Source organism: Anoplopoma fimbria, chromosome 13, assembly GCF_027596085.1.
Source record: "Anoplopoma fimbria isolate UVic2021 breed Golden Eagle Sablefish chromosome 13, Afim_UVic_2022, whole genome shotgun sequence".
Taxonomy (NCBI): Eukaryota; Metazoa; Chordata; class Actinopteri; order Perciformes; family Anoplopomatidae; genus Anoplopoma; species Anoplopoma fimbria.
This window is the reverse complement of record NC_072461.1, coordinates 5,200,448-5,214,301: the sequence shown is the minus strand read 5'-3', so window position 1 is coordinate 5,214,301 and position 13,854 is coordinate 5,200,448. Positions and strand designations below refer to the sequence as shown.

The 13,854-nt window shown below is 40.8% G+C and overlaps 1 protein-coding gene across 1 annotated transcript in view; it reads right to left on the bottom strand.

Annotated features, from left to right (window-relative positions):
- Positions 1-13,854, bottom strand: part of stpg2 (sperm-tail PG-rich repeat containing 2) — a 54,451-nt gene that overhangs the window by 35,176 nt on the left and 5,421 nt on the right. Inside the window, exons 5-7 of the mRNA XM_054611550.1 lie at positions 12,532-12,647; positions 11,565-11,676; positions 6,873-6,980 (exon numbers count right to left, since the gene is read on the bottom strand). Coding sequence (XP_054467525.1) covers positions 6,873-6,980; positions 11,565-11,676; positions 12,532-12,647 — 336 coding nt within the window. The remainder of the gene's footprint in view (positions 1-6,872; positions 6,981-11,564; positions 11,677-12,531; positions 12,648-13,854) is intronic.

Below are 13,854 nucleotides of genomic sequence, written 5' to 3'. Positions count from 1 at the left end.
GATGGTTGGAATGGGAAATGTTTTTATCAACTGTTTATCATTAGGGGCCATTTAAAAGATCTCAGGTTCAGCTTGACATTGTCAGACTTAAACTTTTCAGCATGTAAGATATATATTTTTTTAATTAAGCCTGAATTCAAGAGTGCAAACCCTTTCATAAATCTTTCATTTTTCAGTCTGGCCCAAAGTGGTGGACCGACACATACAGACAGACAGATTGCCATTGCCATCCATAGAGCAGCACTGCAAGTGTGCTGCTTTTCAATCTCATTTGCATGCGGAAATTCGAAAAAGCTGTCTCAGAAAATCAAAAACACACTAAAGTGAACTGAGAGAAAACAGAAAAGACAAAAAAGAAAGAACAAGACAAAAGCAATGCATGAGAGAGAAGAAAAAAAGAGTCAAAATAACACAGACAGAACAAAGTGGTGAGATGAGGAGAGGAAAATGAGATGAGGTAAACAGCACCTCCAACTCAAAAATAATGATGCACACGATCAGGTATGTAATGTTCTTTGACTATTTTGCTGATATCAGAGCTGATTCAGCACTGCAACTGCTTGCCAGCTTCACTTCCAGGCTATAAATGTGTTCATCTGATTGCCTATTATTACAACACAGGCAATCATTGGACCAAAGCAGATAAGTTGCCTTTTCAGTCAAAATTACTGAAGGTAAACTGTGTTTCAATGTAACTCCAAATTTCTGTTCAGCCTCTTACAACTGAGTCATTCAGCTGGCTGTTATCAAAAGCAATAGAGGAGAAAAAAGAACTTGATAACTTCAAATAGCAGCGTCCACATTAACAATGCCAGGCCTACACACACTACACACACACACACACTCGGAGTCATTTCAGATGACATTCAACCTATAGGAACGATCTTAAATAAAATAAATGTGTTCATTGATTTGCACTTTCTTTTTTTTTAAACAAAATGCAGCCTATGGAAAAGTAGTTGTGGGGTAATGAAAACAGTGTTAGTAATGCACAGTTGAATTATTGAGCTTTCAGCTGAAAAAGGAGAAATTAGAAATGAAGAACAAGTAAAGCCGTGCAGTGCAGCTGGGGGAGGAAATGGAGAGAAAAGAAGTAAATGACTGAGAGGAGAAGTGTTTGGGTCTGAAATGGAGAGAGTTTTTGAAGAGACGAATAAAAGAGGAGCAAGAATGACAAGAGATGCTGTTCCAAGGCCAAAGCAAACTGTGGTCATTCAAAGTCAAAGCTGGGGTTTGTGGCCATCTGTCAATCCAATGCTGCCCTACTGGCTTTGATAATGTCTTATTCATGGGCACATTTTATTTCCTGAGCTTTGTTTGTATTTCACATACAGTATGACAGGAAATGCCAAAGGATTACTTTTGATTATAATGCCAAGGACCGACATGTTGTCCATTCAAGATGCCTCTGTGGGTAACTCCGTGATAGAACGTCTTGACATCTGTTAATGTGGATTAATGGTACCACAGAGTGATGGAACAATAGAAGCAGTGTAAGTGACCACATGTCCCTCTGGCACCCAACGAAACCCCGTTTTCACTGTTGTGAGGACTTTAAACTGAGGAGTCACGTGATGTGGTTTAGAAAACACAACGAACAGACTGCATCGATTCGACAATCCAAGGAAATCTATGGATTTCAGTCAAAAGAAACTATCCAACTTAACCAAACTAGCCGACTGACTTAGTCCCCTCTTAACTCATCTCGTCACTGGTGAGTCTTTTTTAGCAGACTGCCATGACATCCAGCTGTACACTAATGTTAATAACAAATTTTAAGTTTTCTGTAAAAGCCTACATACTCATACAAATGTGAGCAGCGAATAATTAAGCACTTGTCTACAATTTTCTTTTGCCTGAAATGGATAACTTTGTGTGACGTTAAGACCTTGTCACATTTAAAAGTGCCTCTTTTTTTCATTTCTGTTTTGTAGGAGGGCCCTGATGGACTTGGTTGGTTTGGCATAACTTTTCTGGCAGTTCTCATCTCCTTGATGTTCTAAAGTGACATCACTTCCCCATTTTCTGAGAACTTGAAGCGCTCACAGCGTCAGCACAAAAAAGGCAGAGTGCTCAGACAAAAGAAGTTTGGTGTAACGCTTTTTCTCTAGGCGTCTGCATGCAGCCGGATACGCTCTCTCCAGTTGGGACTTACTGAAAAAAGGCGCTGGCGCAGAGTAAAAAACATTATGTGGACATAAAAGATGCAGTCCAAGTCCAGGGCAAAACAGTAATAAAGGCAAATATATATGCTGGCAACATACTAGTATCAGATCATGCTAGGGTGAAGGTATAAAGAAATCTCCCAGATGGAGATGAAATTTCTCCTGAAAGACAATGCCTTTAAGGTAATGTTAAAAATGAAGATTGATTCTTTCCTTATAACAAATCAGAAGCTACAACTTGGGAAGCACTTAAAGCTTTCATTATGGGACATCTAGGGGACATTTGGATTGTTCAGAGTCCTGGAAATGTATTTCAAATCTGGGGGTTTAGTGCAGGAAACTTTTGGGTCATTACATTAAGCAACAGGAATCTATGGTTGCATTTATAGCAGTCCAGTCTCAGGAGACGGTCCTCATCACAAAGTCAACCAACATAAATCACACGTTTATAAAAATGGTACTACTATTGTAAATGGACTTGTACTTGTGTAGCGCTTTTCTAGTCTTCCGTCCACTCAATGCGCTTTATTACTACATGACATCGTTCACCCATTCACACCCATTCATACACGCAAGGTGCAACCTGCCCATCAGGACTCTAACTAACCATTCATTCCCATTCATTGGGGAGCAATTTGGGGTTAAGTGTCTTCCCGAAGGACACATTGACATGGACTAGCGGATCCAGAGATCGAACTGCCGATCCTCTGATTGAAGGACGACCCTGCTCTACCACTGAGCCACAGTCGCTATCTGCTCACTCTCAGTCTGGCCTGCATGTCAAAGAGTCTTTGGGCAAAACACTGATCCCAAAGGCTTTGCCATTGGTGTTAGAATGTTTGTATCTGAAGTGCAGGTGGCACCTTGTATGGTTGTTGCCGCCATCAGTGTAGGAATGTGTCTATAAATGGGTGAATGTTGACATGTAGTGTCCAGCATTTGATTGCGTGGAAATACTTTTTTTTTGTTTAGCAATAGCTTCTCTTGTCGCACTGAATTTTTAAAGGGCCCCAATATTCCTGGGGTCCAGGCTGGGACGTAACACACATACCTACAATTTACGCTGATGATATTTTGATTTTTGTCACAGACTCAGGCGAATCCTTACCTGCCCTGCTCAAAACTAACGAATCATTTTTTAAGTTTTTCTGGTAATCGGTTGAATTGGATAAAATCTTTAATTTAAAATGATTGGTGACTTTATTATTTATTGTTGTTTATTTGCTATCATTGATCTTTTAGTATTGTTAAATCCTCGCCTATTATATTTCATCTATTTATCTCTTTTTATTCTTGTCAATATTTTTCTTTCCTCTGCATGGAGCTGTTTTAGGATTGTGTTGTTGATATTTTATATAAAGGGTTGTGAATCACCAAGAGAGAAAACAGTCTGGCGGGGACACAAGGGACTCAAGTATGAAACAACAGAGGAGAGAAAGGAAACAGGAGTAGAGGGTTGGAAATAGAATCATAAATTAGGGAAACAAAAGAGTCTTGTAACCTTAAAAATATCAAGGATAAAACACGTAATAGAGTGAGAGCTAATGGAGAAATGGAAAGGATGGTTAAGAGGGTTGTAGAGAAAGGGCAAGGAGAATAGAAGAAAATGCATGTTTTCACGAAGTGTCAGATTGATGCTTTGATCTAACTAAAATGGAGGGAGTCTCTTTCTGTATGTCTGTCCTTCGATTTTCTCGACAGCCGTTCATCCAATCGACCTCACATATGGAGGTTGTATTGCTGAGGACTAAGAAAGTGCAGTGTTGAGTGCAAAGCTCTGCAGATTTCCAGGACACATCTAGAAGTAGTGCGTTATGTACACACTGTTTATTGTATTGAGAGGGGACCCCTATTAACTGTTACAACGCGGAACGGCATTCTGGGTACAGCTAGCTCTCCGTCAATGTATGTGTGAGCTTTTGCACCCGAACTAAGACTCAAAGAAACGCAGCGGCGAATGAGAAGCTGTTTGGATGAGAATACTGCAAGCAGCACTACTAGAAGCAATCGGCCCGTTCCCAAACAGGCATGTTGTCAACAGGCACTGCACTAGTTTTAGGAAATTGGAAAGTCAAAGGAGGAGAGAGAGAGACGGGAGCGGGGCTATCCAGCTGTTCCTCTTATCTTCCGCTCCCTCCTTCCTTCACTCCCTCCTTCCCTCGTTTCCTCTCCATCCGTCTGCAGGGTGACGGTGTCAGATGGAGCCGGACTCACAGGGAGACGAAGATCTAAGAAAACTGTCGCTCTTAGTTCTGCATGGGAGATGACTTGTGACACGCGTGCACACACACACACACACGCACACGCACACGCACACGCACACACACACACACACACAGTTCCTCGGTGGTTGTCAGTGACGACATCACAGGGTCGACGCACCAGCACAGCATGCGGCCAGGAAAATTAGGTCAGAGCAGACTGACACACAAACACCCACATACACACACACACACACATACATACACATAGAAATGAGCCCAAGAATCATGCATCAGTTGTTCACACCAGGAAACTACTAAGATGTTTTATGTTTCAAACATCATTACCGTAATTCCAGTGTGTGTGTGTGTATGAAGATGAAAATGTGGGTGTGTTCATTTGCATGCATGTCAGCAGTACTGAACAACCTGTCTGTCATGTCTACAACTGTCTGCAGGTAAAATTCTGACATGCATATGTCTGAATTTTTTATGTGTGTGTGAGTGTGTGTATGTGTGTGAGCAAGAGAACTGTCACATTGTGGATGTGTGTCAGGGTGATAATTAAAACATCAGTCGGAGAGTTTCACAGGAGTGATGTTGCGGGGCAGTGCCACAGAGGAGTTCAGCTATTCCTGAGACGTGAAACTACACATTTTCACATCCTTCATCTCTGCTCCTCTGAGCCTCTTAATAAACTCATCTTCACCCTCATCTGAAGAAACCCTCCACTCCCAGCACATCAATTAAACAAGCAAAGCCTGGCTCAGTGTCTCCGATCTGTAACTTAATCTTAAATATTCCATATTAAAATCCAGTCTCCTTTGAGAAATTGTAAATTGAATATATTTGCCTCCCATAGATTAAGTCTGAGAAGTATTTTTTAATATGATGTGGTTGTTTTCTCTGCGCATAGTGCAGTATGTAGAGTAATACAACAAAATCTTTGGATCTAATTGGTTTCTTTGTCGGTTAAAACAATATTTGTGCACAATGATCTCCATCCCTGAATAAAGCCTGATGTGTATTATCCCAGCATACGTGCAGACTATAGATGAATTACTTTCATGCGTAGCTATCCATGGCTTCACAAGGTTAATAAGCTACTCATTACAGACAATACAAGTTACTGCTGTCACAACATTCAGCAACATTTAGTCTCTAAATTAATCAAAGGTGTTTTGGCCGTAACATAAACTGTACTTGTATAGCGTTTTTCTAGTCCTCCCACAACTCAAAGTGCTTTTGCACAACATGTCATTCACCCATTCACACCCATTCATACACTGATGGCAGCTGCAACCAAGCAAGGTGCCACCTGCCCATCAGGGCTAATCATCCATACCCATTCATACACCGGAGGCACAGCCTACGGGAGCAATTTGGGATTAAATGTCTTACCCAAGGACACATCAACGTGGACTAAACTAAGTGTTAAACAGAGGGTCATCTCTCATTCCCTTTAAAAGCCAGCGGTTTTCTGCAGTGAAAATTAAGTTTTTGAAAAGCTAAAAGGCAACAAATATGACTGGAGTAGAAGATTTTGTTAGATAAAAACACTGGGACTTAACAATGCTCTGGAGTTATATACCAGTGGACCCTCTGCCTCTGCCGTCTCCCAATCTTCTGTCCCATCAACAACTCCATATAGTATGAGCAAATTAATCGATAACCTATATAACCGGTTTTGGCGCCACAGGGGGCATTAGGGCGCAAATAAGCTTTTGTGCCCCCACAAAACTCATTATATTATTATAAACATTAAATATGGTAAACATGTCTTCTGGAGAATGCATTACACAGAGGCTTGCAGCTGTGCACTGAGGGTGAGGCGCTGCATAATGTGCGGAGACATCAGCCAAAATGCAGCCGTTCAAAGATCGTTTGTGGACTCATCATGACACATTTTGTTAGAAAAACAGGTGTTGAGGACGCCTCTGAGTGTGTGACAGAGGAAATGTGCTGCTTATGGCATTAGTCGGTGGTTGGCCCCGGGCGTCGCTGTTGCTGGCGATGAGCGCTGAGAACACACTGCAAGTTGAGCAATACCGAACACCTGATTATTTCATTATACAGCGTTCCATCACATTTTAAATTGTCACCTGCTGAAACTGTATTTAACTGAGGAGGAGTTCAGCTGCATGTGCCTGTGTGTGTTACATTCAGAGCGTGTGCTCATTTTGAAGACGTCTAACTAAGCACATCTTTCTATCTAAATAATGAAGTATATTTGCTACTTACACAACGTGGGAACTGAGCGTGAAAACACCAGCGGCCTCGGTCTAAAACTAGCAATGAAAGTTTTGCTTTGCAGGTGTTCGACAGGGCCTTTGATCATAATAGGAAGTAAAAAAAAAAAAATGGACCCTGGTGGACAAAAGTTGCTTTAGAAAGAACCTGACCTATTACGTACAGCATGATTCACCTGAAAATGAATGCAAAGGCTCACACACAAAGCACTAAATGGCTTTACTGTGAACTATGTCTAGTTCTGTTGGGATTGTACCTCAGTCTGAGAGAGGAAGGGGCATGTGACCTTTGGCAGGTTACCACTGGACTTCTCAGGCGTCTCAAACTGACCTCTGATGTAGTACTGGCCCGGACCAGGAACTCCCTGATGAGAAGCGGAAATCAAGAAAAATGTTCAGTAAGTACAAGGTCATATTTGTATTCAAATGCTTTGGTGATATCACTTTTCATGTAGCTGGGTCAATTAGAAGATAAGGAGAGAGCTCGAGGAAGCGAAAGAGACACTGAGAAGAAGAGGAGAAAAGGACAGAGAGTTGCTTTGATTTCTTTCTGTTTCTGATGTGTGAAGGGCACACAGAGGAGGTAAAGACTATTATGAAGATTAATTAACTAAATGAAAGACACAGCAGAGATAAATGAAGTGATGCCAGATGAGTTAGCAACTTGTGAAAACACACTGGCCAAGTGCAGTAGGAAAAAGCTGTTTTCTTTCTCTGCTCTACAATCAAGACATTTATGTTGAATAAAAGGACAGAGACTGGAGAGAAACTAAACACGTATGCATGTCTGCTCTTTGAGAAGTCGTGGGAAACAACCATGTCATGTGGCAACTCAGGACTACTGCGCCATTTCAGTACATTTTCATTACTGTAACTAGCAAACACCAGACCTCACACACAGTGATGCTGACGGTGAGAGGTAAAGAAACACACATACTATTCCACATTCTCTAGTGCAGAGCCAGGACATTTTTGTATTTGTGCTAAACCCACAAGGCTGCTGGGCCAGGGGTGGTTTAAATAGGTCTGCAGTAAAACAGCATGGATTTATGTGGAGATTGTTAGCAGTTAAAACCACAACTTGAGGGGGAACAGTGGTGATTATCAGCACAACATGTCTTCTTAGGACAGCTCAGTCTTGACTCATGAACATTGACTACAAAGGAGATCTCTCAGAATCTTAAAGTGACAAACAGACATAGATTATAATTATAATTATAAACAGTCATGCTGCCATGGAGAATGTTTTTCTTTAGAAACACAAATAATTCATGCAAAGAAATTGCATGTTAATTTAAAAATTCAAACCCATCTATCTCTATGGGCCCATGCACACAGAATCTAAATCATTTGTATTCTGCCGTGCAGGTTTTTTTTCCGCAGCTGTCTTGTTTTCAGCACATTTTGAATGCCGGTAAAAATGATTTAAAAAAAACAAGCCAACCAACCAATAAAAAATTACTTTTTTTATCACAAATGATAATCATACATACATATAATGTACACATACATAGTATACATGCCAGTCACTTATGATCAACACAATGACATGTCTCTTTGGCCCCACCTAAAGAAAGGCTGACCACATTTGAACTTTCCTACACAGTATTGTCCACTGGGAATTATGAGCCCATTTTCAGTTGGTAGAGTTGAGTTTTAAAAAAACAACGATGACAACCATGATTGTGTGACGGTGCAAACTTTTAATTACCGTTGGCATGCACGGAATGCAAATATTCTCGTTTTCCCTTGACTAGAAAAAGAAACTTCCTCTCTTTTCATCAGCCATGAGGATTCATAAGAAATCTCCAATCATGGCAGATTATTATGATCATCATTATCATTATGAAAAATGATGAAAACATAAAGACCGTTATTTACAAAAATACAGTATTATTATTATAGCTAAGGTATTATAACTGGATGTATATAATCTGTATCAGTTGTTTACTCAGTTTTAGGGTAGATAGTACCAGATCCAACTTTGTTTTCTTCTTTTCTGTTGGAGAAGAACTGCTTCCCAGTTGCTAAATATAGCAAATGCTGCCATCACTGCATCATCCATGATAATGTTAACATGGAATTCACTACATTTTTTAAGATGCACTCGCAGTGAACTTTATATTTACACGGTAATATGAGGCATTGCAGCGGTACAACTCCATCTGTGTTGCTTTTGTTTGCAGAGATACACGGTAACAGATAATGGTTGGTTAAAGTGGTTTGCTCAGTCGTTGCCCTTGCCATGTCAGTGTGCCGGTTTAATGGGGGATGCCTACACACAGACTCTTAAACTCTATGGGACACCAGCAGCCTTGAGCCATTAAAGGCAGACTGTCTGCTGATCTCTAGGAAGTAAAGGTGTTAGTCCTGAGTGTCCCCACTGTGGGTAACGACCCATCTGGTCAGTGTGTGTGTGTGTGGGAGTACATGTGAGTTGAGATGTCAGGCACTAATGATGACGTATGGAGGTGCAGCCATCTCGATAGGGGGGGCCAAAATACAGCATGGTGCACACATACAGGCATACACAGAAGGCCAAGTTGTTGATTCAATGTCACAGGACAATTTATAGTATGTTAGATCATATTTTTAGCAATTTCAGCAGCCATGTATTATTCAAATAGAGGTAGAACGCACTGCAATAAATGTCATGTACAATGAACTATGCATGATAACATAAACATAAACTGAACTAAAAGAGAGGAGAGGCAGCAGAGCAAAATGTTCAAGAAAGAGAGGACGAGAAGAGAGAGAGGCGTAGGTGCGAGTCCTTGACAGACGGGACACATTCACCTCTCTCCACAAATCCAGTCCCACATCTTTAGGACTCCGCCTCACTCACTCTACCACACTGACCGGTGAAATAAGGCATCACAAAGCATTACTCTGCCAGTACACTCAAGTTCATTTGCAGGTGAGTAACTCCCCTCCACTGAACCGGCTCCAGTGTATCAGTGTGTATTTGTATGTGTGTGTGTGGGTGCCAGTGTGTGACTTCATCTTATGTTCTACTGCCCTCTATGGGTGAACAGATGATGAATTATACCAAGAGAGGGAGGAGGGGTTAAATACATTTTCCTCTTTAATCGACTGTAGTTATATAAATCAAGAATAAATCCAAAGTACTTACCTTGATCATTTCTCAGTGTAAATCACTCTCTATCGCCAGCTATCATGATTCATTCTAAATCTGCAGTTTTCAAATCCTATCTAGCAAGAATTTATCTGAATTGAAGTGCAGTGGAGAGAGAGGACAAGCTGTTTAGCTGCCAATTGAAAGGTATGTCTTCTTAAGCATTAAAATGCTCCTGAAACATGTCAAAGCCTTCAAATTGAAGACTGGGTGTTCTAGTGTGTTTTAAACTACTGTAAGAAATCTGAAAAAATAGACAGAATGTGTAAATACCTGAGGATTAGAGGTTTAAGTAACTCTGGGGTCATGCACACAAGCTACAGCGTTACTATGCAAAGTAAGTGGACACAAACCTGACTCCAAGTAAATGCTATTGCTGCTGTTTAAGAAAGCAACTGTTTGCTAACACCTTTACATTACATTACATTACATTACAGTCATTTAGCAGACGCTTTTATCCAAAGCGACTTACAGGAAGCCATACGGTACCATATCAACTTATAATCATTTCTATTTGTAGATAGTGCAAGAGACACCATACAGCGCAGAACATTATCAACCTCCCCTGGATTTGTTAAAGTGTTCATCTCCAACAGGGATGGCACTGGATCACTGAGAGGACCACGCCCTGATCTGGATTTTGTATGTTTGATACCATCGGAAAGACATGGCAAGACAAACAGGACAAAGAAAACAACAGTAGGGGTGAAGCTATAGATTTAAAAAAGCATAAGAAAATGAGTATTAATACATTTGTAAACCGTGCAGGTAATCCACAAGCATCACATGTTAGGGGACACTCCCAAGGTAAGTCTACCCCTAAACCCCAATAACTCCCTGTATACAGCCACCTAGTAATGGCAGATGTTTGGAGCTTTTTCCCTATCTTTATTCAAGAGCTTGTTCTTTCAAATTTGAGAACATGATTTATTGATTTCACTTCCAATTTTGTAATGCTCTCCCTCAAAACCCTGTCCTCACACTCAGTAGCTCCTGCTTGCGCTCAGATTTCTACTCAAACTGTATGCTCTAACCCAGATGTGTTTTATGCTTGCACAGATTTCCTGAGTTCCAGCTTCAGCCCTTCTGTGTGCTCGTGAAACATCTGCTCTCAGATTTCTCCTCTGCTCTTGGGTTGTGTTTTCCTGCCTTTTCCTGCCCACTGTTTGGGCAGATCACAGATCAACGGGGTTTCATTGAGTTACACTATGATGCGTTCAGGCTTAAACAACGGTTATATAAAAACAAAAGAACAAATAAATGTATCGTTCGAAATAGCTCTTAAACAATCAGTAAAAAAACGTGATCGTGGCATTTCTAAAAGTTATCCATGACTCAAAAAACGTGACTGATCTGATCTGTGAGTTTTGTGATCCGTTATACGCCTGGTAAATATACAAGGCAATGCCGGGATCTTCCATAAAGGAGAATAGGGTGAAAGAGGGTTATTTCAGAGAGCACAGTCTCATATTCTCACAGAGTGAAGTATAATTCAGTTGCACGAAGTATGATTGGGTTGCATAGCACCATATCAACCATAATAAGGTGATAATATGTCATTGTTGTGCTTACAGCGTGTTGCACTGCCCCCAAGTGCCCAAAAATCCAATAATGTAGGTTTAATTGCCACTTGCGGTCACAGTGGCCACCGTTCAGCAAGTCACATAGGCTCACTTTAAAGAACTGTGTCCCCCATACTGGAAAAGCTTCATATTGATCTCAGTCCTGTGAAGCTTTTATCTTTTACATTTATCATTCGTGTAATCTTAGCATGTACAGCACCGCATGGACACAAACACAAACACATACTCGCCTTCTTTTCTTCTTGCTTGGGCACCAGTTCGTGGTAGCGAGGGATGATAAGCTCAGCTCTGCCTTTCTGCTCCTTTTGAAGGTTTACATTCTCACAGTTCATTTCTAGTTTTCTGAAACAGACAGAGACAACATCAGTGTCTTTGAGGATAGAAGGCACAGACAAACAAATAGAAGAGATACAAATAAAGGGAGAGAGAGCAAGAGAGAGAGAAGTGTTACATACGAAATAGAAAAGAATAACGTAGGTGAAATGGGGAGATGCAAAACATTTTAATGAGGGGAGAAAAGGGAGGTGTAATGTAAAAGTAAAAGCAGATTGGAGATGAAATGAATGAGGAGTGAAGAAGAAAAAAGACTGAAACTGCTCTGTCAGCATTTTAAAAGGATTCCAATAATCACGCAACAGTCTGAGTGCTCACGCGTTAACTTTCCCCTCTATAACTTAGTTGATTCCTTAATGTATATCTGAGCTGGGTGTGTGCCTAACAATGCAGAAGTGCTTAGGAGGTCCCATCCTCTGTGGACATCAATAGAAATGCTGTGTGAAAAGTGTCAAACATAAAGTCCTGGCTGTAGGATCAAAGCAACATTTCACTTTGGTGAAACAGCTTCTCTGTAGGAGCTCAAGAGCAGTGGATTTATGAGATTAGACGCCTTGGAACATCTAATCAAACCAACCTGATTCCATGTTTCAAAATGTGAATAATTAATAGTTTTATTCCATATACACAATTCTCAAAATCTCAGATGGTGCTACATGTTTGTTTAGTTAGCACATTTCCTAAGGTAATGCTAACTTCAGCAGTTCCTATAGAGAACTTAAATGTCAAGCGTCTTCTCACCTAATCCTCAAACTATTGCTTTAACATGTTGCCATTATTATGATATGATGATCAGCATTGGTCATATGTGACTGATACTAAATACTAAATATTTAATACTGTACCATGATATGTAATACTTACATCTCAGGGTAATATTGTCCAGGACCCGGTCCCTCCTCCACTGTCGCCTCGCTTCTTTTCCCCGTCATGTTTCCAAAGTGGACTCCTTTATAATTCTGTGCAGAACTCTTCTCTGACTGCAGAAAGAGAAAATAATAAGAGAGAGAGAGAGAGAGAGAAGAGACAGACATAAGAGAGATGAGGTGAGGAGTGGATAAAAGAAAGGATTGGCCAGGGAGGAAGAGAGAGAAAAAGAAGATGATAGGAGGAGAGAGAGAGAAGGAGATAACAAGAGGATAAATGGATCAACAAAGAAGGAGAAAATAGAATTGACACATTCACACTTATCTGGTTACTCTTCCAGCCAGAGCTCATGAAGTCGGGGTTGAATGAAATGTAAAGTTCAGCCAAATGCCAGAGTATGTCAGAGATCTAGGGGAGACCCTCCGTCCCTTCTTATCTCTCTGAGTTTTACAGCTTGCTTCCTCTGCCTCCGGCCTTTTAGATAGCACCAGTCCACTCGGCAGCTTGACTACTGAGAGAGGCTGTGTCTGAAAATGAGTTGGCCAGGTGTCACCAAACACATTTCGGAGATAATGTGTGAGATTTTCTCAAAAATATATTGCAAGGGTGCTGCAAAATAAGATTACTGTGTTGTGAATCCCAAACCAGTGTAGTTTAGTGTGCTAGCATGCTACCACTGGCTAATTAGGGCTAAATACAAAGTACAGCTCCCACTAGTTTTCCAGCTATTTTGGTCATTAGCCAAATTTCTTAAGAAAAATTGCAGGGAAAGGTAAAAATGATGCAATGTAATTGTGATACATAAAAGAAAGCCTGGCACTGGAGTTCTTAACTGTGGGAGGTTCGGAATATTTAAAGACCAGACCAACTATGAGATAACCAAATCCTTATTCTCCCAATTGACTTAATTCACATTACTGACACTGAAAGAAGTCTACAGTTTGTCACCAAAAATGAAACTACATGTACTAAAATGAAACAGACATGTAAGAAAAAAAGCTTCCTTCACAGAGTAAAAAATCAAAGCCTCCAAAATTTTCCCTTTCTTTCCTAACTATTCCTTGACCCAGCTGTCGGTGTCTATTCTGCGGGGCAGGTTATGCGAGGATTGGCAGGGAGTCTGCAAAAGTTTTTAACTCAACGTGGTGCCTGTCTCCTTATCTCAACTTCAACAGTGACTGGAGAACGAGATCTGATGCTCTGTCCCCTGTGATCTTCCAATCCAGTTTTGAGGAAGGGAGATAGGGAACAAGGATGTTCAAATGCTTAAAGTTAAAAAAGGAAAACATTACTGTTCTGCATCGCACGGGGGCACGTAGC